The sequence below is a fragment of the Malania oleifera genome, chromosome 5 (assembly GCF_029873635.1).
Source record: "Malania oleifera isolate guangnan ecotype guangnan chromosome 5, ASM2987363v1, whole genome shotgun sequence".
Taxonomy (NCBI): Eukaryota; Viridiplantae; Streptophyta; class Magnoliopsida; order Santalales; family Ximeniaceae; genus Malania; species Malania oleifera.
The window spans coordinates 97,414,620-97,440,519 of NC_080421.1; the positions used below are offsets into that span (position 1 = coordinate 97,414,620).

The following is a 25,900-nucleotide window of genomic DNA, read 5'->3' on the forward strand; positions in this document are numbered from 1 at the left end:
AATGCCATAAAGCAATATTCTGGTTTAGCTAAGGACCGTGAAAATGTTGTTTACTTCTTGGTTTTTCAAGAGATTAATGATTTTCCTAGGAAAATACATTACCCAGTAACAGATCGTCGAGTATCTTTGCACTGAGCCTAATTGGCATCACAGAATGCATGTAATTGAATACCACTAGAAGCTGACAAAAGAATTTTTTGCCTAGATGACTGTTTGAGATAGCGCAAAACCTGACGTGCTGCATCCAAGTGGGAAGTTCGAGGTTTATCCATGATTTGGCTCAATGTGTGCAACGCATATGCCCAATCTGGTCTAGTGATAGTCAAATATATCAGTTTCTCACCCAGTCTTCGATATGAAGATTGATCCAAGATAAGTTCACCATCTGTCTCACTAAGTGTCAGCTTTGGTTCCATTGTAGATTACATGGTTTAGCCCCAAGGAAACCAATCTCCTCAAGTATCTCCAAGGCATATTTCCTTTGTGATAGGAAAATTTCAGTTTTGGAGCGTGCCACCTCTATCCCTAGAAAGTATTTCAAGGGACCAAGATCCTTCAGTTTAAAGCATTCTCCCAAGTATTTCTTAAGCTTGTTGATCTGTTCCAAGTTGTTTCCTGCCAAAATAATATCGTTTACATAGACCAAGACGATAGTGAAGCTTGTTTCGTAGGATCGAACGAACATAGAGTAATTTGCTTCAGATTACATATAACCTGCATTGATAAGCATGAAAGATAATTTAGCATACCACTGCCTGGATGCTTGTTTGAGACCGTATAAAGACTTGTTAAGCTTGCAGATTCTGGTCTCCCCCTTTCGTCCAAAACTAAAAGGAAGATGCATGTAGACATCTTCATCGAGATCACCATGTAGAAAGGCATTATTAACATCAAGCTGAAAGATGTGCTAATTGTGGGCAGCAGCAAGAGCAAGGACAGTGCAAACAATGACCACCTTGGCTACAGGGGCAAAAGTTTCAGTGTAATCAATCCCTTCCTTTTAGTTGTACCCTTTGGCAACAAGGCGAGCCTTGTAACGTTCTACAGATCCATCAGGATTGTGTTTGATTTTGTACACCAATTTGCAGCCAATGGGTCATTTGTGGGGTAGAAGAGGAGTCAAAGTCCAAGTGTGATTGGCTTCCAAGGAATCAATCTCTACATGCATAACAGCACGCCACTTGGGATCCTGCATGGGTTGCAAAAAAGACTGAGGTTCTTGTGCAATGGAAATAATAGTGTTGAAAGCATGGTGTGTAGACGAAACAAAATCATAATAAAGAAAAGAAGAAAGAGGATAAGGTGTATATGAAGAACGGACCACTACCGAGTCAGATGTTGGGGTAGGGCAAGAAGGGAGAGCTTGTTCAACATGAAAATCTTGTAGGTAGGCGGGTGGCTAAACTACACGTGTGGATCGCCGAACAGGGACCATTGGAATAGGAGAAGGGGAATGAATAGGAGGTGAGCTAGGAGGTGTCTTGGTAGGGTTGGTGGAAAGAATGTAATAAACCCAAAAAGGGATATAGAAGATTAGTGGAGTGATTTCAAAAAATTAATTAATTAATTAATTAATCGAATTTAAAAATAATAATAAATAATAATAATTAAAAATTATTTTTATTTTTATTAATAATATATATTATTATTAATATTAATTAAATATATTATTATTATTATTATTATTATTATTATTATTATTATTATTATTATTATCATATACATGATCACCTGAAGCTTCTTTAAGAAGCTTCAGGATTTGTGAAGATTGCAAAGACCTTCTCTGCGCAATAGACCCCCCCTAAACTCTCTCTCTCTCTCTCTCTCCTCTCATTCTCTCTCCCTCTCTCCTCAGTTTCGTGACGGATTTTCTCCCGATCGAAAATCGGAAGATACCGTTGGACTCCATTATCCGTTGCCGTCATTTCTACCAGAGCGGATCAGTAGTAGGAGCGGCGTAGACGTATCTCCTAAGGTAAGTCAATTTTCCTTTTTTCTTTAATTTCTTGCAAAATATAAGTCCAATCGACGAACGGACACTACCACGAAAATCTATGGATGATTCTCTACAAGTCTAGAGGAACAGAATTCTTGTGGGGTCGTCGTGGGCAAAACCTTAAATTTGGGGTACGGGGGCTATTAAAGGACTTATTTTTAATTAATTAGTATTAATTTAGAAATGCTAAAATGTTGAGCATGTAGGGTTGAAGTAGGATTTCTGAAATTTAGGGTCCGGGTGAGCGACACAGGTGTAAATTTGAGACCCATAGGCAAATTCAGAAAATTAAGTGGGACTGTTAAATATTAGTTTAAATATTAATTTGAGGTATATGGAGCCTAGGGAAGGTTAGATGGGTATTATTTTGGAGAAATAGATTAATTAATTTGAAAAAAATGTAAATTGCAAGAGTTGAATTTCGGGCGCCAAGGGCGTAGAATTTGGTTGTTAACGAGTATCTCAGTAAATCAGGTAAAGGGAATAAATTATAGCAATATTTTTAGAATTACTGTTTAAATTAATATGTAAAAATGTGTTTAAGGTATTTTGTCTGAAAATTATTACGATATAAATATCAGATAAATTGTGTGGCATTTGAGTGATTTTAAATTGTGATATTTTAGAGTGTGAAAATAATATGTTATGAATATTAGATGAAAATTGTGTGGCACATGACATGTGTTGAAAAATGTGAAATATAACGATGGGTATTTTCTGAGAAAATATTGAAATGAGAATGATTGATGTGATTAGTGAAAAATAATAAAATGTGATATTTATATGTGAGTGGAAATTATTTGCATGAGAAATGAGTTTGTAGAAGTTACTAGTACAAGTATTTTGGGAAAATGTGAAAATACATGAAATATGAAATATATATATATATATATATATATATATATTATTACGAGATGATGAAATGTGCACAAAGAATGATATACTAAAATATGATTGATGAAATGTCAATACCGCATAATGATTGCGGGTATGTGGTAGTGAACCCTGACGGATGGTTATGATATTGAGCACGATACCGTTGCTAGTGGTGTTAGTGCAACCACACGGACTCTTGAAGCATGTGACGTGACAATCGACTGAGCCATTTTATAGGGTTGTTAGGCCCCTTAAGTCCGGATCAGGGTTATAGGCCGATCAGTCGTACTATAGACGCGATATGTGATATGATATTTAATCTAACCAGGTTGGCCAACCGCGGTTAGATCCAGCCCTCGGACCACACAACCTTGACCATGGGGGGAAGCATGACGTGGATAGAAAGATCCTCAGGGTGGCGATGAGTTACAGACACGATGTTAGTATTTGATACCAAGGATACTCATGAGCCGGAAACTAAAATTAGAAATGGAAAGTGAAAGACTGATAAAATTGGCTAAAATGAGAAATGAAAGGAAGAATGGAAATTGAGAAATAAAGAATGATAAAATTAAGAAATAGAACCGTGTGAGTTAATAATATAAATAATTGAGGCGAAGTGAAACTCTCCGCCTGAGGGCTTACTGAGTAAGGTGAGTGCCCTGATAGGTATCAGATGTGGCGATATCTAGCTGCATAACGTGTTAGGGCAGAGGGAAGCTACCTGTATGGGCGGGTAACCTTCCTTATTCTTAGGAATTTCACGGTAAATATGTGTTGGAAATTATTCAATTTAAGAAATGATTTTAAAGCTTATAAAAACTTGTGTTGTATATCTATATGATTATGAGAATATGTATATCAGTGTATTTTCTTAGATGAAACGATGGTTGAAAAGTAAAGTGTATTATAACTTAACTCATATGGCCACACACTGTAAATAATTTATTCCTTCTTACTAAGATGTGTCTCACCCAAATTATCTAAATTTTTCAAGGAACATGGATAGATCGGGTGATAGAGCTCCGTGATCATAAGGAGTTAGGACCCTGATATATAGGGTGAGTTTGGACTAGGGAGGTGTGATTCCCTAGGGTTGTATTTTTTTTAGATATGAAATAGTATTGTGTATTTATGTATGTTGATACTCTAGGTATTGTATTTTGGATGTTATAAATATACTATCTTCCGCTGTTAGGTTTTATAAATAAAATGACTTTTTACCCGGTACCCAATGTGGGTCGGGTTGTATGAATGATAGTAGGGTTGTTGACGTGGCCGATTTGTGGATGTTGTGGATGACGAGTGATTATTTATTTATTATTGAGAAAAAAAATTTGTACGAAAATCGGGGCGTCATAGAGAAGATCTGGAGATTCAAGAGGATGTGGTAAGATAGGAGATGATGGTTCAAAACGGGTGTGGCAAAAAGGAAATTGATCCTCATAAAAGACCACATCACGAGAGACAAAGATTTTGTGAGTGGCAAGATCATATAACGCATAACCCTTTTGTCCGTAGGGATATCCAAGGAAGGCACAACGAATGGCATGCGGATTAAATTTAGAAGGGTGGTAGAAGTGAGTGGAGGCATAACAGAGACACCCAAATACTCGAAGTTGGTGATATTTAGGCGGGGTGTTGTAGAGTTTTTCATATGGAGATTTCCCGCCCAAAAGAGGAGTAGGGGTTCTGTTGATCAGATAAATGGTAGTAAGAAAATCATGACCCCAAAATTCTTTGGGCATGTTGGCCTAAAATAGAAGAGCTCGGGCAACATTTAAAAGATGTCGATGTTTACGTTCCATAACCCCATTTGTTGAGGAGTGGAAATGCAACTAGTTTGATGCGCAATTCCCTTTTCCGAATAAAATGAGAGAATATTGAATTCAGAACCATTATCACTGGGCACAATTTTGATTGTATGGAAAAATTGATTTTCAACGAGTTGAAAAAATGTTTGGAGCAGAGAACGAGTATTTGACTTATGACGCATTAAATATACCCTAGTACAACGAGTGTAATCATCATCAACAATGGTCAGGAAAAATTGTGCCCTAGTGAGTGATGGAACACTATAACCCCCCCAAATGTCCACATGTATTAACTAAAAAGGTATAGTAGAATAAATAGAACTTGAAGGAAATTCAAGACGTGTTTGTTTAGCCAACGGGCAAATGGAACATGGATCAAAATTAGAATTAATTCCAGAGACATGTTGTGAAAGTAAAGACAAGATTTTATTGGAAAAATGACCGAGTCGGCGATGCCATAGTTGGGAATTCGATGTAGCCACCTGACAATATGCAGGAGATGTCTTGTGGAAGTAGTACAGCCCATCTTTCTCAATGCCCTGTCCAATTATCCTCATCGAGCGTAGGTCCTGAATAAAACACAGGTGTGTAGAAAAAACGATTAAGCAATTGAGATTTTGACATAACAGGAACAAAAATGAGGTTAAAATGAGGTAGTCATACTGTGTGACCAGAAACTGGAATAGAATAGGTTAAGTCAGTGGGAGAGCGCACCATGTGATCAAGCTCCACTGTCAAGAATCCAACGACTTTCAGAAGAAATATGGGAGAATATACCTGATAAAGACTCAGTAGTACCTATATGGTTTTCCATAGGCGATGACTGGGAGTGAAGCAAGGCTAAAAGCTATTGGCATTGATCCAGAGTGAAAGGAAGACTGCTAGTGGACGAATTGTTGTCAGCAGAAGAGACCTAGTGTGCACTTGGCTTGGAACCCAAGCTAGTTTTACGAGGTCCAGATGGGAACCCATGGATGAAGTAGCAGTGATCCACAGTATGACCTTCTTTGTGACAGTGAGTACACTTTGGTCTGGGCTTGCGAAACAGCTTGCCATCTTTTGGGGTGGAGAGAATACCTGTTGCGGCTAATGCCACCCCATCAACAGGTGAGGGAGTTTGGATGTTCTGTTGACAATCTTTTTGAAGAACTAAACTGTAAATGCGGTTGATCGTGGGCAAAGGATCCATCAAAAGAATCTGGCCGCGAATCGCACCATGGGAGTCATTAAGTCCCATAAGGAACTTCATGGTGCACTGGTATTGTTAGTATGGAGCAACATTTCCCTTAAAGAAATTAGACTAAAGAGACGACAGCTCATCCCATAGCAATTTCAGCCTTGTAAAATAGGTGGCACAGATGTATTACCTTGAACAAGATTATGGATTTCTTGTTCAAGATGATACATCCTAGGACCATTAACTTGAGAAAAACGCTCCTTCAAATCTATCCAGATATCTCGAGCAAGATCACAAAAGAGAACACTAGCAAAAATTTCTTCTGAAAGAGAGTTGAGAAATCATGCTTTTACCATATTATTGCAACGATTCCATTGTCAATACTCAGCATAAGAGGTCTTGAAGGGCTTGGATATGATACCATCAATGAAGCCAACTTTGTTCTTGGTGCTGAGGGCAATGACCATGGATTGGCTCCATGTATTGTAGTTGGTTTTAGTCAAGAGATTGGAGACCAAGACGATGCCAGGATTGTCGGAATTACTGAGATAAAAAACATGACTTGAATCATCAAATTTGTCGGTGCCTACAGTATTAGTAGCCATGGAAACAAATAGAAGATGTTTTTTTTTTCTTTTTTTTTATCTTGATCTCAACCGGGGAGGTTCGTTAGTACGTTTTTTTTTTTTAATATAAGAAAAGATACAAAATACTGCCCTGTGTTAGCGTGCTACTTCTACATTTGAACTAATCACAAAAGAATTAAATAGAAAACAAAATGGGAGGAGAAAGCTAAGGGATGGAGCAAAATACCAAAAACAAAGAAACAGAGAAGAAAACAAAAGTAGCGGCGATGAGCAAAGGACGTGTGCCGGCGACGAATTGTGGCACAAAGGCGGCAGCGATGATCAAGGAACCGAAGAAGATGGAGATCTAGAAGAACAAGGTTGGTGACGACGGATGGTGACCATTGGCAAGCAGGTAGGAGATGGCGACCGTCGGGAACGAACGCGCAGAGTCGAATAACCAAGAGTGATGTCGCTGGGAGTTGGTGCAGCAGTGTGCGATTGGCAAGGGTTGCCAGAGACGACATCACAGATGACGTCGGAGTTAGGTGACGAGGATTGAGACGACGACGTCGGAGAATGATGTCGTCGGAAGTTGATGATGAGAATAGGGGGCGACAGAGATGCAAGGGTGGTGCCGGTTGGGTTTGGTGTGATGGGAATAGAGCGCAGCGGGGAAATTTTTCCTGCGCTGAAGAAGGATCAATTTTGCTCTGATACCATGTGAATATTTTGAGAAACCACCACACAATAAGATGGGTGTGGATAATATATTTATAATTACAAAAAATAGTGAAAAGTTATATTCTAGAATGAATGACATAACTACAATCATCGGGTCAATGTAGTTATATTTGGGAAGTTTCGGTGGAATAAATTGTGTGATCCTCAATATATAAATATATATAATATGCAATATATACATATTGTATAACATAAAAATATAAATTTTATCATTTATGCTTCCCTATTTATAATGACTCGGCTGACACACTAAGAAATTATGCACTTATGTTTGATGAGTTACTCGAGCCTAGTAGCAAAGTAAAATTCTTTCAACAATTGAGACGTTATTATATAGGTACTATACTTTTTCAGTACTGTCATAACTGAAATTATGAATTCTAACACTGAAAGTAAGGTTAGTACATTATTGAAAGGAAGGAAAAAAGAAACACCTCCTGTGGACTCTAATTACAAACATGTCACTTGCTTCGAATTCCTTAAAAAAAGAAAAGTATCAAGAAATCTTCATTTTTATATTTGATTATAAAGGAAAATGAGAAAGAAAATAATAAAAAAAAAAAGTATCAAGAAATCTTCATTTTCAAATATTAAGTTTTAGTTATATTAAAATAAACTTACATTTTTATAATATTTAATAGAAAAGGAAAATATAAGAGAAAATGATTTTCTTCCTTATTTTTTCTTTTCTTTTCCCACTTAAAATCTTTGATCCAAACAGACCCTTAAGGTATCCATCAAATTGTTGCCAAGACCTCCCCTAAAATTATTTTCAAATTTTACCATGAAAATATTTATTTATTCCTTATTACGCATTAAATGAAATAATAAGAAATATATAAAAAATAGTTGTCTCACCTTTAAAATATATATAACAGCCTGGTGCACAAAGCCCCGGCATATGCGGGATTCGAGGGAGGAACGGACCACAATGGGTTACACAGCCTTATTCCATAAAATTTTCACTACATTCTATCTTATTTCAAATAATTCCGTTAGTTTTTAATAATTAAACATCTTCTATTGACAGGACTGAAATATGTGTATTGTTTAAGCTATTTAGAAGGGGGCGTCATGAGTGTAGGAAGCTCTATACAGCAAAATATTTGACAAGGTTGACTGTCACTTAGTAGAACAACATATCTTACAATAAGAGATATCTTTAATCTCCAAAACTACCTTTGCCAACCGAATGATTAGTTACACACCTCGTTTTAGAATCAATTGGCTTTATTGAATCAACTAGCGGAGATCAAAAACTGCTCATCATCCTCAACAATTGTTTAATTAACAACAAAAACAAAAAAGGAAAGACAGCAAGCCATTTTACAGACTGATGATTGATTACTAGAAAATAAAGGGAAAAAATAAAATTAAAAGGTCCTTCGACCCATGTTTGAACCAGAGGCCTTCATGAAGCCAGGCGTCAAAACCAGCTAACCACAACACCTGGAAAAATAAGTGACATATTTCAACTAGCAGGTTTTCACTTTGATAAAAAGCTCTGGGATGCAGGCTGCTAAGTGCCAAATCTGAAAACAGCAAATTAACAGATGTGCAAGAATTAGTATTGTTCCCTAAAAAAGAATAATTAACATTGAAAAGTCGCCCAAGCTACAACTCTCTTATCCGGTGTATAGCCTCAGATCCATATCCTAGTTTCTGAAGATCAGTTCTCCCCTGATAAACATACAACAGCTCAGGAATATCATCCTGATACTTGATCACAAACTCATTCAAGAACCGCTGCTCAGAGAAACCCAAGATCGTGCCAATGGTGAAATGTTTCTCCATCAAGCCCTTCAACAACAAAATCGTAATAACTGAACACCTTGGAACAATCCTCTTCTCCAAACTAAAGTTGAGAATTAATGGATATTTAGCAACTGCGGATGACAGCCAACCCATTTTATTCACAAGGAAATCCATCACACTTGCAATTTTCTCTTGGGAAGCAGTCATAAAGATGGGATACTTCCTGAAAGCATTTTGAACCTCATCTTCAGACCAACCCCACTCCTGCAAAATGTTCATTTTACGTTCTCGGGTCAACTGACTGTACCCAGAAAGCACAGTAATTGCATTGATAAATTTTGTTTCCTTAGCACTGAATCCCATACTAATAACTTCCCTCACAACCTTATTAAACCTGTCACTATTCAGGAGCACACTAGGAGTATGACAAGATACAAAAAATGAGATCAAGGATTGGGGCATTCCAACTTCCCTCAAGACTGCAACATTGGGGGCTATAGTCTTTTGCACATCCACCAGAAACAATCGTTGTGAGTGCTTCAAAGCTTGAACAACATTTCTATCATTGAGGAGAACTACACTTTTGAGAAAATTGAAGTAAGGGATAATTCGGTTCTCTAAGCTGCACACCAAGAGATTGGGGTTCAAATTGAGAATCTTCGGAAGGTCAGCTCTTGAAACCCCAATGGAAAGGAAAAATTTAAGCTTAGGCAAAATGGTTTTCTCGGGACTAGCTAAAAGCAATGCTGGTATAACTCTAATGAGTTTTGAGATGTGGGTTTCTTTTAATCCATAGTTTCTGAAAAGGGTGAGGACTGAGTCTGGCCTATCAGGGTTTTGAAAGTTTAGCTTCCGTGATGCAGAAACGGCAGTTTCTGGGGACAACCCACATGAATTTACAAGGTACGACACAACAAAAGAGCGTTGTTGTGTGTCATCTGATTCCAAGGATGATGTCAAGGATCTGCTGATGATTAAACTCTTGTGTTGAAGAACACTAAATTGGGCCACTGAACCCCTTGCAGACCTGCTTAATGGGACCAGCTTTTTGCAAAGGACAACAAACATTGCTGTAGCAGTGATAATCACTATTTGAAGGAACTATTCTTCTGGGAGATCAAGTACCATAAGCAGTAACAGACAAGGGTTGCAATTCAGTGGCAGAAATAGTACGTTCACGAAAATGTTGACAAGAGCTGCAAATTCACTTCAAATTCGATGCTATCCACCCCCTTGAACTATCCAGACAACAACTCACATTCAATAACAGCACCAAAGGGGATAGGGAATTTTTCATGGCTTTAGCATCTTCATCGTCAATTTCTTCTAAAATAAGAGAGCTAAATCCCCATAATGCCAAAGAAATTGCTTGCATACAAAAGATTCAAAGCAATGAGTTTGGAATGTGGATACTCCGCTGTATACTGCACCTCTCCAAGACCAATAAACTCTTGTTTGGAATGCCAAGAAAGCAGAAGGATCTGTTTGTCATTGTCTTCAAAAGTTCTCTCTCTTGCCCTGTCTTCAGGAAAAAAAAAATGAAAATAACATAAATGTATGCAAGCTGAAGGAGAAATTCAAGAAGATGTAATGCATAGAATTAAAGCAGGTTGAGTAAAATGGAGAAGTGCTTAGAGTGCACTGTGGATCGTAAAATACCCTTAAAATTAAAAGCAAAGTTCTGTAGAACGGCTGTAAGACCAGCTATGCTACATTAGATCAAAATGTTGGGCGAGTCGGGCAACTAAGAAACAACATATCCAAAAAATAAAAATTACCAAGAGGAGAATGCTGAAATTGATTGGTGGTATAACCTTAAAAGATAAATAAAGGAATGAACATATTGGCAATAAGTTAGGCATAACTCCTGTAAAAGATCAAATAAGGGAGTGACGGCTCAAGTGGTTTGGGCAATTGCAACATAAGCCAAATAGTGCACTAATGAGGAATAGTGAATTAGTTACTGCAAGGGGTAGTAAAAGGGGTAAGTGTAAACCTAAAATAACTCGGAATTAGATAGTGAGTAAAGATTTAATACCCTAAATCTGTCAAACGATATTGCCCATGATCGCATAAATTGACAGAAAATAATTCATGTAGCCAACCCCACCTAATGAGAATTAAGGCTTGGTTTGTTGTATATGAAAAATATATGAAATTTTTTATTTAAAATGAAATGCAAGAACTATTCATGCAAAAATCTCAATTACACATTTTACAAACTTAATTTATACAATCATCAACTACATTCATATTATAGAATATTGGTTGAACAACAAAAAAAAACAACTCAAGGGCATGGCTGATGGTGCGCAACGGGGATCATTCAACAAGAAATTTAAAAAAATAAAATAAAATAAACGTGGGGCAAAATGGCGGTGACAACAAAGACAGGGAATTTGGGGAGTTGGGAGGTCCAACGGTGCCCTACAAGGCTGGTGTAGTGGCACTAAGGCTCCAAAGTCCAACCACACTAGTGTCAAAGAAATTGACCCTCCATCTCTTGACCTATTCTTATATATTTAAGGCTTTGTTAACAGAATTAAAGGGTAACAAAAGCACAACATTTTAGTGCAAGAAGTGTCCTAGACATGTCCTTGTTATTTCAAGAAGTGCCGAGTAGTGTCTTAGCAATGTCCATAAATAAATATAAATTAATTAATTTCTGATGTGTTGGATACGTGTGGAGTAACGAGCAAGTGTATATCTAACATGTGTTGGACACGTACACTTCAAGCTTCCAGAAGTGTTCATGTTTACTAGATATATACTACCTATGTAGTGAAAGATAGACCAGGATGGGCTTGGTCATGTGATTTATGGTATATTCTCAATAGGGGGGTGAATTAGGTATTTTAAAAAAAATTTAGGTCAAGTATGTCCTAATTTAAAATCTCAACCAGTATTACACAACCTAGGGTCTTTTCTAAACAATTACAATTACCATAAATATTTAAGTATGCATACGTCCTTGCTTTAGGCAAACTACCCAAGGATTCCACTATCCGCTCCTTAAAATCGGGTGGAGCTTCCCGTTACAATCCACTTCGTCACAGGTCGAAGCTTCCCTTTACAATCCGCTGCTTCCACACAAGGTGTAGCTACCTCTCCACGGTTCACAACTCGAACCGTAAATACAAATGATGTAAATATTTGTGTACAAGGAAAATGCTTCTTGAATAAGCAGAGATGTACAATATAAAATCCAATATGCACTCTCAAATGATATGAAACTTGAAGCACGGTAGAGTAAGGATATTCTTCTTAAAAATATTTTTCAAGTAAAAATGAGAGAGTGGAATGATTTGCTCAAAGTTACCTTGTAAAACTCAAAATATTTTCTCCGAAGGATTTTTCAAAATGAAGAGTAGAAGAATATTTCTTCAAGATTGACCTTTTAAAACAAATAGCAAGAAGACTCTCAAGCAAAATATATGGAAGAGAATATATGCTCAAGCCTTGCTTGTATAACCCAAAAAAATTTTCCCAAAAAGATTTTCAAAAAGAAAGAGTAGGAGAAAATAGAATTTGATCTTCAAAGAGAGTATAAAGATGAATATGAATGAAATAATTTTCAACACGGCTTCCCAAGTGTCTCTCTTATCTTCTCCAAGTGTATAGACTTGGTATTTATAGGCAAATTAGAGATATAGCCGTTTTATGGCCATTGGGGTATTAAAATATAATTTAATTTGAAAACTAATCGTTTTTCGATCATTGGGGCGCTTTCTGCGCGAACACCCTTCAGTTTTTCAGCCATAAAGTTTTCTATAAAACTCCAAATTGGACGTTCTTGATATCAACAGAAAACTAAGAGAAAATCTCACAACTTTCATGTTGAACTCTTTTTAATATAAGGAGTGATTAATTGATAAAATCGCTCATCAATGAGATGGAAGAAACATGAAGGGAATTTTTCTGCTGCAAACATCCTTCAGTATTATAGACATAACTATTTCTATATAAATCAAAATTGCACGTGCTTGGTATCAACAGAAAGCTAATAGAAAATCCCACAACTTTCATGTTGACACTTTTTAAGATAAGGAGTTTTTGATAGAGAAAAGCGTTCATCAAAGTGACAGAAGAAAACATGAAGGGATTTTTAAAATAAAATAAAAAAACTTGTTTTGGAAAAGATGTTTTCATGAAAAGTTTATGTGCCTAAGGTCAATCTAAGGTCTTGGTTGAGCTGCAATTCAAATCATGAGGTGCATGCACTAATTTAAACCTATAATAATATTACAACTTAAAAACATAAAGTCTTCAGTACTTTGCTCTTCTTATATCCATGGAATACGCCTCATGATGTGTTCGTTTAGATACTTCAAAGCTTCCATTTTGCATCATCATATGTGTTTATCTGAGATTTAACATGTTCAAAGACTAAACGCACAAACGAGATACTATGGTTTATCATAATCAAAATAGGGATCGGACTCATAAAGTCAACAGGTCATCACCCTAAAGCAAAGCGCCATGTCATGGCTAGGTACAGTGTCAGAGATGTTGGGGTTCTTACATCATTCTGAACATGGGCGGGTAATGCAGCTAGTTCAAGAGGCTAGGGTTACATAGGTGAAAGCTATATTGGACTATCCAAAGCCCAAAACCATTTCAGTAGCCTTTTATAGCAGCTGATGAGGAGCTTTAGAACCATCATGGCTCCATCACTGATTCATTGAAGAAACAAGAGTTCTAAGAGCTTTCAAGGAGATAAAGCTCAATATGTGCAGACCACCACTTTTATCATATCCGAGCTTCCCTAAAGTCTTCAAGGCATAGTTTTAAAAATCAGTGCCTAATGGTTACGTAACAATACCAAAGACTTCCAAGACCATTATAGGGCTATTAAGTTTTAAATCAACAATGTATACTAAGCTTGAACACTACCTACACATGCAACACAATTGCATGTGGAAAGATGAACAAACAATAAATAACAACCATTACATAAAATAAGATAATTTTTAACCACCACACAATAAATGCAGGCAACAAGACTATAACCCAAAACCCCCAAGCAACCATAGTTTTGATACCATGTTAGATACACTTTATCTAAAAGCTTAAAATATAAGATTGCGGGTCAACAATGTATATCAAGCTTCAACAAGCACAATGGTTGAGAGTGTTGTAGACGATGGTTTTGTGTACCATCTTTTGGGGTTAGGGTTGATGTGGTTGTTTCTCACTTGCAGTTTTCTGCTAGTCTCATTTTATTTTGTTCAAAAATGTTTTTTCTTAAAAAATGTCCTTAACCTTTTAAATAATCTTTGAGAGTGTTTCAGCTTAACTGTTCAAGGATAATATGGTAAAAGTGGTTTAGTTGCAACAAATTTCAGCTTAGATGTTGCTTTTGATTTAGCTTCTCTTGCAGGTTGTGGTGCTTTGTAGTGGCATATGACTTACCTATTGCTAGGCGGTAATCCTTGATTGTTCATAGAATCCTTAAAAGGAGACACATACCTTTACAGTATATGCATGTTCTAGAATTTGGTTGGGTTGTCAGCAAAAGACATAGCATTTAGTCAGACTACTCAACTCAACAACTCATAGCACTAAAGCATTAACTAGAAAATAATGGGCCAAGAATTAACATATTCAAAAAATGACACCGTAAACATCAATCCTAAAAATTTGCTCTAGCATAAAAAGCCCAAATCCAGACACCATCTCTTCATGATAAATCTCCAATTGCAGAAGAACATGTTCCTAGTATTTTGTCACAAACTTATCCAAATTTTGTTTCTTAGATATCAACAATATATGTTGGAGTTTGTGGCTCATATTGAGTGAAACCCATGCACAGGGAAAGCATGATGAGCAAGAACAAGGAAGCTAGGCTGCAAGAAGAAACCATCGACAGTTTGGTCGATAATTTGGTTGATAGTTTAGCCTCGGGAGATAACCGTCGACAGTTTGCCTGAAACCGTCGACGATGTCTTCATACTTCTGTCTCAGTATTAAACTGTCAACAGTTTACTGAAACCGTCGATGGTCTTGTTCGGCATTGATTTCGAATTTTGAATTGGGAAGATAAGTAGGTTGGGGATTTTAGAGGATTTTCCTCCGGGGATTGCTACAAGGGTACTTGGGGAACTTTCTAAACCTTTTGTACGCATAGGGTTAGCATATAAACAATATTGTAACCCTTGTTTGAAGATTGATAGTGAAAATTTTGCCACTTGTTCCCGTAGACGTAGGCACATTGTCGAACCACGTAAATTCTTGTGTCGTATGTTTTTATTGCTTTCCTTTATTATTTGTGTGATTGATTGTTTTCGTATTGTTCATTGTTGGTTGCTGCATTGCATGATCCAATTCGATTTCTGTTTTCCACTGCACATTGGTAATTTTGCACAACAAATTGGTATCAGAGTTATTAGTTACAATAGTTGGGATTTCTTCTACAAAGTTCAATATTGTCAGGTTCGATGGATCGGGAAATTTTGGACTTTGGCAAATGAGAGTTAAGGACTTGTTGGTACAGCAAGGTATGGTGAAGACATTATACGGGAGGCAACCAGAAGGCATGGATGACATGAGTTGGAAGCAATTGGAAGCAAAGACTATGGTGACTATAAGGCTTTTTATGGCTGATGATATGATGTATCACGTCATGGATGAGGAATCATCAGCAGCAGTTTGACTAAATTTGGAGAGTCCGTATATTTCCAAGTCATTGACAAACAAGTTGTATCTTAAGCAAAAACTGTATGGGCTTAAGATGGCAGAGGGTTGCATCTGAATCAACACATCAACGTATTCAATCAAATCAACAGTGATCTAAAGCAGGGTTGATGTGAAGTTCGAGGATGAAGACAAGGCATTGATGCTGCTGAATTCCCTACCTACGTCTCCAACATATGAAAATATGGTTACGACTCTGACATGGGAGAAGGAAACTCTAGAGTTGGAAGATATCACGAGTGCCCTGTTGGGTTTTCATCAAAGGAAGAAAGCCAGCGATGATAATTCTCAATGTGAAGGGCTTGTAGTGAAAGGTAACCAGAATTGTGGGAGAAGCAAGTTCCGAAGTGGATCGAGTAATAATAAGGATCGGTCCAATTCCAGGAAGAGGAATGGCGTACGATGTTTTAAGTGCGGGAAAAAGGGGTACATAAAAGCGGATTGTCCAAAAAGGAAGAAGGGGACTGCAGAAAATAAAGAAGGTTCATCAAACTCGACGAATGTAGTGGAAGAAAGAGACTCAGGAAGCGGTGATGGTGATATGCTTTCGGTCTCATCCAGTTCAGATGGTCTCACGGATTCTTGGATCTTAAATTCGGCGTGCTTTTATCATATAAAGTCCAACAAAGACTGGTTCACCACTTACAGGTTGGTAAATTCTGATTATGTTCTAATGCTGAATGAAGCTTCATGCAAAATTGTCGGAATAGGGAACATCTGAATCAAAATGTATGATGGTGTGGTGAGGACGTTATGTGATGTTAGGCATATACTGGAGTTAAAGAAGAATTTAATTTCACTAGACACTTTATATTGTAACGGATTTAATTATAAGTCTGAAAGTGGGCTAATGAAGGTGAGTAAAGGAGTTCTAATCGTGATGAAGGGGCAGAAAGTACCAGGGAATATTTATACGCTACTAGGCACCACAGTTGTACGTGAAGCTGCAGTTGCAAAGTCTGAATCGAATAGAACTATCTTGTGGCATATGTGATTAGGGCATATGGGTGAGCATGGAATGATGAAGTTTCGTAAGAGAAATATTTTGAAGGGGGTCAAATCATACAAGCTAGATTTCTGTAGGTACTATGTGCTTGAAAAACATAACAGGGTACAGTTCATGGCAGCCACGCACAAAACAAAGGGAATGCTTGACTATATTCATTCAAATGTTTTGAGGCCGATGAGAGTAGCATCACGAGGGGGGCATATGTATTTCGTGAGCTTTATTGATGATTACTCATGAATGGTCTGGGTGTACTTCATGCGGCACAAGTTAGAGATGTTTGTCAAGTTTAAATAGTGGAAAGTTGAGGTGGAAAACCAGACTAGGAGGAAGATTAAATGCCTCAAGACAGACAATGGAGCTGAATACACTGATTTGAGGTTCATGGAGTTGTGCGAGTAGCGTAACATTAGGAAACATTTCACCAGTACGCAAGACACCACAACAAAATGGTGCAGTGGAAAGGATGAACTAAACCATAGCTGAAAGGACTCAGTGTCAGGGCTTGCACAGAACTTCTGGGCAGACGCAGTAAATATGATGTGTTTCTTGATTAACATATCACCAAGGGCAACACTAGATGGGAAAGTTGCAAAGGAGGTGTGGACAAGCATCAAGGCAGACTACTCCGGTTTGAAAGTATTTGGGTATCTAACCTATGTGCACGTTCTTAGTGAGGAGAGGTCAAAGCTTGAGGTGAAGTCTAGACAATGCATCTTTCTGAGGAATCAAAAAGGGGTGAAAGGATTCAAGTTGTGGCATACGAAGGCAAACAAAGTGGTGATCAATAGAGATGTAGTTTTCGATGAGAAAGCCATGTTGTGGCGTACTCAAGAAGAACAAGAGAAACATATGCCTGAAAACTACAACAATAATAAGCATGCAGTACAGGTGGAGACTCAAGGTACCGATGACGTTGTTCAAAGTGCAGGGAGTTCTAGCTCGAGAGACCAACAGCATCGTAGTATAAATATAGACAGACCCAAATGCACTATCAGGTCACCGCCCAAGTACGGATTTGATGATCTGGTATCTTATGCACTTATCACTAGTAGCGGGGATCCTACTACCTTTCAAAAGGCGGTACACAGTCAAGAGAAAAGTATATGGATGGGCGCTATGGTAGAGGAGATGGAGTCATTGCATAAGAACCAAACGCAGAAGTTGGTGGAGCCCCCCAAAGGGAAGAGGGATAGGATGCAAGTCGGTGTATAGAAAGAAAGAAGCGGTTTCAGAAAAAGAAAGAGAGAAGTTCAAGGCTCAATTAGTAGCAAAGGATTACTCACTGAGGAAAAGGGTTGATTATGATGAGATCTTCTTCCCTGTGATCAGACACACTTCCATGAGGGTAGTGTTGGGATTGGTGGTACATTACAACATGCATTTAGAGTATATGGACGTAAAGACAACTTTTCTCTATAGTGGTTTGGAGGAGCTAATTTACATGGTACAGCCAGAAGGGTTTAGTCAACCTAGATAAAAGCACTTGGTTTGTAAACTGAAGAAATCACTTTACAGGCTGAAGCAGTCTCCAAGAAAATGGTACAAATGTCTTGACTCCTACATAATCCGGATTAGCTATAGGAGGTGTGAGTATGATTGTTGCATCTATGTGAAGAGTCTGCGTCCATGTGAAGAGTCTTGAGGACGGTTCACTTATATTTCTGTTGCTTTATGTTGATGACATGTTGATTGCTGCGAGGAATATGACTGAGGTAAATCAATTAAAAACTCTGTTGAAAAAAAAAAAGATATGAAAGATTTGGGTGCAGCCAAGAAGATTCTTGGGATGGAAATTCACAGGGGCAAAGTTGTAGGGAGATTGTGGTTATCTCAGGACAACTATGTGAAGAAGGTGTTGGAGAGGTTTAACATGGCTAATGCAAAATCGATAAGTACATCATTAGCGAATCATTTTAGGTTGTTTACCACCCAGTACCCAAAGACAGATGATGACATTCGTGACATGTCAAAGGTCCCCTATGTCAATGCAATGGAGTGTTTAATGTATGCTATGGTATGTACAAAAGCAAACCTGACACAAGCTGTCAGTGTGGTGAGCAAGTTCTTTCCGAATCCAAGTCGACAGCATTAGGATGCAATCATGTGGATTCTTATATACTTGAGAGGTACTACAGACTATGACATTATGTTCAATAAAAATAATGGTGATCATTTAGTGGTAGGTTATGATGATGCAGACTATGTAAGGGACTTGGATGACAGGAGGTCTACTACAAGGTACATGTTTCCCCTTGTGGGAGGGCCTATTTGTTGGAGGTCCATGGTGCAGTCACTTGTTACTTAATCTACTACTAAATCAGAATAGATGGTAGTGGTTGAGGCTACCAAGGAAGCGTTGTGGCTTATAGGATTAGTCAATGAGCTAGGTATTCGGCAAGGTGGAGTTCAGCTGCATTGTGATAGTCAAGAATGTCATCTATTTGGCATAGAACTAGGAGTATCATGAGAGGACAAAGCACATAGATGTGCGGTTTCACATGATCATGGAATTGGTTGTTTCTAGTGAACTACTACTTGAGAAAGTTCAAACGTCTGAAAATGCAGCAGATATGCTGACAAAACTTGTTACAACAGACAAGTTCAAGCATTGCTTGAACTTGATCAACGTCTCTAGTTGCTAGATAAGAGACATTCCAACCTACTATCCCAAGTGGAGTTTCGGGTTATGCTTTCAGGTGGAGCTATGGGTTATGCTTTCATATTTCTCCTAAGGGGAAAATATTCGCCAAGGTAGAGATTGTTGGAGTTTGTGGCTCATATTGAGTGGAACACATGCACAGGGAAAGCATGGTAAGCAAGAACAAGGAAGCTGAGCTACAGAAAGAAACCATTGACAATTTGGTCAACGGTTTGGTTGACCGTTTAGCCTCGGGAGGTAACCGTCGACAGTTTCAATCTTCATACTTCAATCTCGGTATTAAACTGTCAATGGTCTTGTTCAGTGCTAATTTTGAATTTTGAATCGGGAAGATAAGTAGTTTGGATATTTCAGAGGATTTTCCTCCAAGGATTGCTACAAGGGTACTTGGGGAATTTTTTAAGTCTTTTGTATGAATAGGGTTAGCATATAAATAATATTGTAACCCTTGTTTGAAGATTGATAGTGAAAATTCAGCCACTTCCTCCCGTGAACGTAGGCACATTGTCGAACAACGTAAATTCTTGTGTCGTGTTTTTTTATTGTTTTCCTTTATTATCTGTGTGATTGATTGTTTCCATATTATTCATCGTTGGTTGCTGCATTGCACGATCCGATTCAATTTTTGTTTTCCGCTGCACATTGGTAATTTCACACAACAATATACTAGTTTGATGAAAATTACTTTCTATCAATCCATTCAGCTGCATAAATTTCATAATTGAACACCTTGGATGACCCTCTTCTTCAGACTATGACAAAGAATATTGGGGCTTCTAACAAGCTGAGGACTCCCAACCCATTTTGTACACAAAGAATTCCATCCCACTCAATATTTTCATCACTAACAACTCATGCATAAGAGATATTTCAGGAATACAGATCAGACATCGTCATCAAGCAAACCCCTTATGTTTCTCATTTGATTGAGTCATTGTTGACAACAAATGCAAGGCATGGATAAAGCGTGATTCCTTCGGGTTGAATACATATCCAATAAGTTCCCCGACTATTTCTTAAACGTCTCATGGTTTTGTGGCAGCAAAGTGCAATAACAAGATACCAATAGCGAGAGAGTGGGCTTGGGCATTCCAATTTCCCTCAAGACTGCAATATTAGGACCAATAATCTTTCGCATATCTCAAAAAAATCCTCGGCCAGTGCCTAATAGCATTGGCAAACTTTTTCTTGTCAAGCTCAACAATGCTGTAGATGAAATTATAACAAGGGATAAGATGGTTGTTGAAGCTCCGGGCGAGGATCCATGGAAACTAAGGGGAAATCTTTACAAGGTCAGGGTTTGAGAAGCCTACAGACAGGACAATTCGAAATTGGACAAAAGGGTTCTCACAGGATTGGCTAAGACCAGCGAATGGTAACTCCTGACAATGTTAGGATAACGTTAATGAGGATGAACATTTGGGCAAAAGGGTTCTCACAGGATCGGCTAAGGGCAGCTTCAGGGGACAACCCACATGCGTTAATGAGGTAAGATACCGCGAAAGCGTCTTTTCCATCCTTTTCGGCTGGAAAATGTCTGTTTCGGAGGATGCCGGTGATGAAGAAAGGGGTCTGGAGACGCGAAATTGAAAAAGAGAACTTGAATCTCCTACAGCCTTCCTATTCGCTAAAAGCATTCTTTTGCAGATGAAAGCAAGCATTGTCCAAAGGAACGTAATAGAATGAAATCGGAGGTTTTGCGGTCAAGAACTCACCGGTTATTGATGGGCAGAGCATAAAGAGTTCACTCTGCTCCGTGGATCTCGAACTGTATCAATGTCCGCCTCTGCTCGTAAAGCCCTCGTCTTCAAGCAGAACTCCTCCCACCGACTGTACCGAAAGAGAGAGACCTCGCAATATCCAAGTCCATTGGGGTCTGTTGTCGCCGATGCCCTCCGGCCCCTGTCTGCGGAAGAACGAAAATTTGGATGAGAAAAGAGAAGGTAACTTTAAATCTATATATATATATCCTTCAATTTTTCTACAATTAATAAAAATTCCAATTTTCTCCTAATTAAGAAAATTTAAAAAATGACTATTTATTATCTCTTAAAAAATAGAAAATTTAGAGATATGTGTGTATACAAAATATCTCATGTTATAGAAGAGTGATATTAAATTATATCATTCATATATCTATTATTATAATAAATAAAGAATTTTTAATTTTTTAAAAAGGTTATAAAAAAATTACATTACTATTAAATTCAATAAAAAATTATGTTTGAATTATTTATAGTTTGGAGTCACAAACAACTTAATTTTTTCACCTAATTTCATACTTTATTATCTCTTTAAGCTATTTCTAGTTTATTTTATATTATTTCTTAAACAACATTTTTAGTGCATAGAAGAGATCATTTTATTTCTAATTTTAATTTTCTCAAAGGTAAAAATGTCTTTATCAAAACAATTAATTTGAGGGGTGTGTCCCCTTCCTCTCTCTCTCTCTCTCTCTCTCAAGTTGTGTCCTTTAATCTTAAATTATGCAAGTGCTTTATCGACCAACCACAAATTGTACGTCACCAACCACAAATTGTTTAATCAACTTTGTTTCAAGTGTATAATATTTCTCCCTTATCTTGAGAGGGGTTTGCTTTTATTTTATTTAATTTTTTTTTTGACTTAATTTCAATTTGAGTATATTCATCTAGAGTTATTTGATTTCAATTTTATTATGAATTTGGTAAAAGATAAACAAGAATGCTGGAAACTCCTGTGTCCTTGCAATGAGAGATGACGTTATATTTATAATAGTAACTATACGCTAATTTACAGGAAACTATAAACAAGGAAAATGAGAAATACATGGAAAGAAATTAATTTTATAGTCATTAGGGACTCCTAGAATCAAGGTGCAGTTACTGCAATATTTATGTCCGTAATTAGGGAAGCCTAAAATCAAGGTATAGTTACACTTGATTTGTCATGATTTGCTACTGTATTTATTTCCGTAATATGCCCCTTCAAGTTTAGTGGGGATGAATTCATGTTGAGCTTGTCTCGTAGGAAGGCAAATCTTGCTAACACGATTGGTTTAGTGAGACCATCAGTGAGTTGGTCTTTACTTGAGATGGAGCGAACTTCCAAAGTTTTTTATTGAACTTTTTCCCAGACAAAATGGTAATCTATCTCCGCGTGTTTAGTTCACGCATGGAATACCGGATTAGCCGTGAGATATATGGCACCAATGTTGTCACACCATAGGATTGGATGTTGGGCTAAAATAATACTAATTTCACGCATCAAAGATTGTATACAAAGTGACTCCGTGGTGGCATGTGCAACCGCACAGTACTCGGCTTCAATGCTTTAATGTGCCACAGTTGGTTGTTTCTTAGAGCTCCATGAGACTACGTTGTCACCAAAATAAATGCAGAAACCAAAGGTGGACTTTCGATCATCCGGGCAACCTGCCCAGTCGGCATCAGACTAGATAGATAGTTGTAATCTCCCAAAGAATAATGATATTTAAATAATAAAGAGAGAGGAAAATGGAAATTATAAAAAGGGAGTAACAGCAGACTTCGTCGACGAATGCGAAACATGGCATTTTGGGCTTGTCGACAAGGGTGCACTTCGTCGATGAGAAGATACTGAGAGGGTGTTTTGGCAACTCTGAATTTCGTCCACGAGAAGCAAATGTTCGTCGACGAACGTCCTTCTTGACCTCATTGACAAGGTGACGTGGCTCATCGACGAATGTCAGTGTATAAATAGGCAAAAACTTCATTTTTAGTCGAAATTTCTTGCGTAGATTCTCTCCTCTCTCTCTCTCTCTCTCTCCCCCCCCCCTCTCTCTCTCTGTCTCTCTCTCCTCTTCAGTTTCCCATCCTTCTCTCTAGTTTTTTGGGTCCATTTGTCGCTAGATCAACGATCCGAAGCTGCCACGACACTCCTGAGAGAGTTCTCTTCAAATATGTTGGAGTGGATCATTGGTGGAGATAATTTGGAATCCATCCCAAATTCAGGGTAAGACTTTCATTCAGTATTTGACCTTCCCTACAGTTGTAGAAAATGTAGTACGCATAGAAATATTGAATTTCTGTTCTGAGAGATGTTGATTTCGAGGTGTTGAACAGGGAATCCTGCGGGTGCAGGACGAGTGAATTTTATGAGGTTTCTTTTCAAAAATCAGGTAAGGCAATAAACTAAAGCAGTCATTTTTTCATGAAAATATTATTTAATTACTAGTATATTTACATTCAGGAAGCATGTAGTACATTTGAACATTATTGAGAAAATGTTTATTTGGGAAAATACTATTATTATATTGAAATGTATGTATTAGTATGAAATGCCAGAAATATGATTTCAGTATAGAATATATGGTCTTATTCAGTATTGTGTGGCATGAATATTATTTTATGTGAAAAGTATTATGTTAAGGCAATTTTACAAATAAAGTATATTTTCAGAAAATATGGAATAATGCAGTACATTACGATTTTGCAATACATGATAAATAACATGTTTACTCAGATTATTATTTATGAAATGTTCGACACAAGGCTGTGATTGATAGCCTGCACAAGGTTGTGTATTATGTATAATTTCGGTGTAAGACCGTATTTATGAAATGTTTGGCATAAGGCCGCAAATATGAAAGTAATCGGCTCAAGGTCGTATGTATTTATGTTATTACAAGAAATGCTATCAATCTATTTACATTAAACTGTATATTATCATATATTATATATTATCAGAACCCGAATGATAGTTCAGTTCAGTTATAGGAGCACGGTACTGTAACTATACAGATCAGATTATTATGTTTCATACTTATGTTGACCACCCCTGCCAGTAAAGGGGGTGGGAGATGGATAGTCGATGTGATTTTAGTGTGGAGCTGTAGACGTCCACCTGGCAGTCCGAGCTAAGGTGTGGTGAGCCCATCGTACTTACAGATATTTTTGACTCAGCAGTGGTCGACCAACCATTGTCAGGTCCCGCCTTCGGGCTACACAACCCGTCATGTGGGGTAATACATGACATCATTTAACTATGCATCCTGGGTAAATTTCAGTATTATTAGTTATATTAGATAGTTCATGAATAGTACGATTTATTAGAAATATGAAAGTATATGTTTATGTAGTTATTAAATGATTAATGCTTTCTAGTATGCAAAATGAACTGTATATTTATAATAGTATTGAATATTCATGTTGTCACACAGGTGTATTTAGTTTATTTCCCCTTATTTAGAGGTGTCTCACCCCTAAACTTAAATAATTTTTTAGGAAACCCAAAAAGACCGGCAGATCGAGGCCTCTGTTGAGATAATGTGATACTACCCTGCTAGGAGGGTAAGTTTTGATCTAGGAATAGGAGAATTGTGTTGTGAGTTCCTAGATATGTATATATTCTTGCATTTTTGAAGATTTGTATATAAACACAGTATTTTAATATTTAGTTGACTCTGGTATTATGTATTTTATGGTTGTGAGAATGTGATTTACATTTACTGCTGCTTAGGTTTCTGCTATGAATGACAAGTGCATCCCCGCTACCCACGGGTTCAAGTTGACTATATATTATATGTGATTAATTATACTGGAATTTAAGCAGGTCGTTATAGTTTGGTATCAGAGCCTAGGATGTTAGGTTCTATAGACTCTAGAATGCAACAGTAATAATACCAGAGTATAGGATAAAGGAATTTGAGGTCTGGCTTTGTAGTCTAGATGCAGGACTTCCATGGTGGTTTGTGTGATTTTCCTAGGGTGACAATTTCAGGAAAACCATGTTAAACTATCGTCGAGTTAGGTATCTAGGTTGCAGGATTAAACCTCGACTTAAGACCAAGAGAGATTAAATTCCCAAATGAATAAATAAATAAATAAATTTAATCGGTTCAAATTAGATAAAACTCCTGACTTAACTTAATCCCCTTACCTGATTCTTGAAAAAACCCACTAAAACCCCAACCTACACCCCAGGCGTTCAAAAATCCCTAAACCTTGAAATTCAAATTTCATCATATTATTTGTCACAATCCCTACCTAAAATTCCCCTAGGTTTTAGCCTAAAAAAAGCTTAAATTATCAAACTTACCCCCGATTTAGGATTGGTTCCTCGGAACTCCAATTCGAAAACCCGCTCCAACTAAATTGTAGAGAATCTCCCCACGAGTCTCCTGAAAATTTCTGTTCGTTAATGGGTCTTATAGTTTAAAAGAAATTGAGGTAATTTTGAGATTTAGCCTTACCCTAGGAGATATGCCCACGCCACTCCCACAACATCTCCGCTCCAGTAGAAATGTGGGTGGTGGCGAGCAGATCTCAACAGTATTTTCAGATTTTTGATTGGCCAAATAGTGGAGATGAGATGGAGGAGAATGGGAGAGAGGGGAAATGGAGCTACGTAGCTCCTCTGTTTTCCCAATTGCTTTCTGAAGTAATCTTCAGGAAGCTGCACCTTATGAACATATATATGTATATATATAAAAAATATATTTGTATAATATTATTATTATTATATTATTTAATTAATATTATTATTATTTTTTAAAAGTTTAATTTTAATTTATTTTATTTTTTTAATAATAATTTTTTAAAATTAATTTTTTTTAATTTTATATTTTTAATAATAATTTTTTTTTAAGATTA

General features: G+C 37.3%; 1 protein-coding gene across 2 annotated transcripts; it reads right to left on the minus strand.

Moving 5' to 3' along the window:
* Positions 1-8,385: 8,385 nt before the first annotated feature.
* LOC131154917 (transcription termination factor MTERF15, mitochondrial-like) lies at positions 8,386-21,237 on the minus strand. 2 transcript variants are annotated; one of them, XM_058107747.1, is made up of 2 exons: positions 21,005-21,237; positions 8,386-10,450 (listed from the first exon to the last, which is right to left on the minus strand). In XM_058107747.1, the coding sequence occupies exon 2, from the start codon at positions 9,994-9,996 to the stop codon at positions 8,788-8,790; it is 1,209 nt and encodes a 402-aa protein (XP_057963730.1). In that variant the 5' UTR covers positions 9,997-10,450; positions 21,005-21,237; the 3' UTR covers positions 8,386-8,787. The 2 variants fall into 2 exon arrangements, with proteins under 2 accessions (XP_057963730.1, XP_057963731.1); XM_058107748.1 differs by having other exon boundaries at positions 8,386-10,446; positions 21,005-21,234.
* Between the last annotated feature and the right edge of the window lie 4,663 nt (positions 21,238-25,900).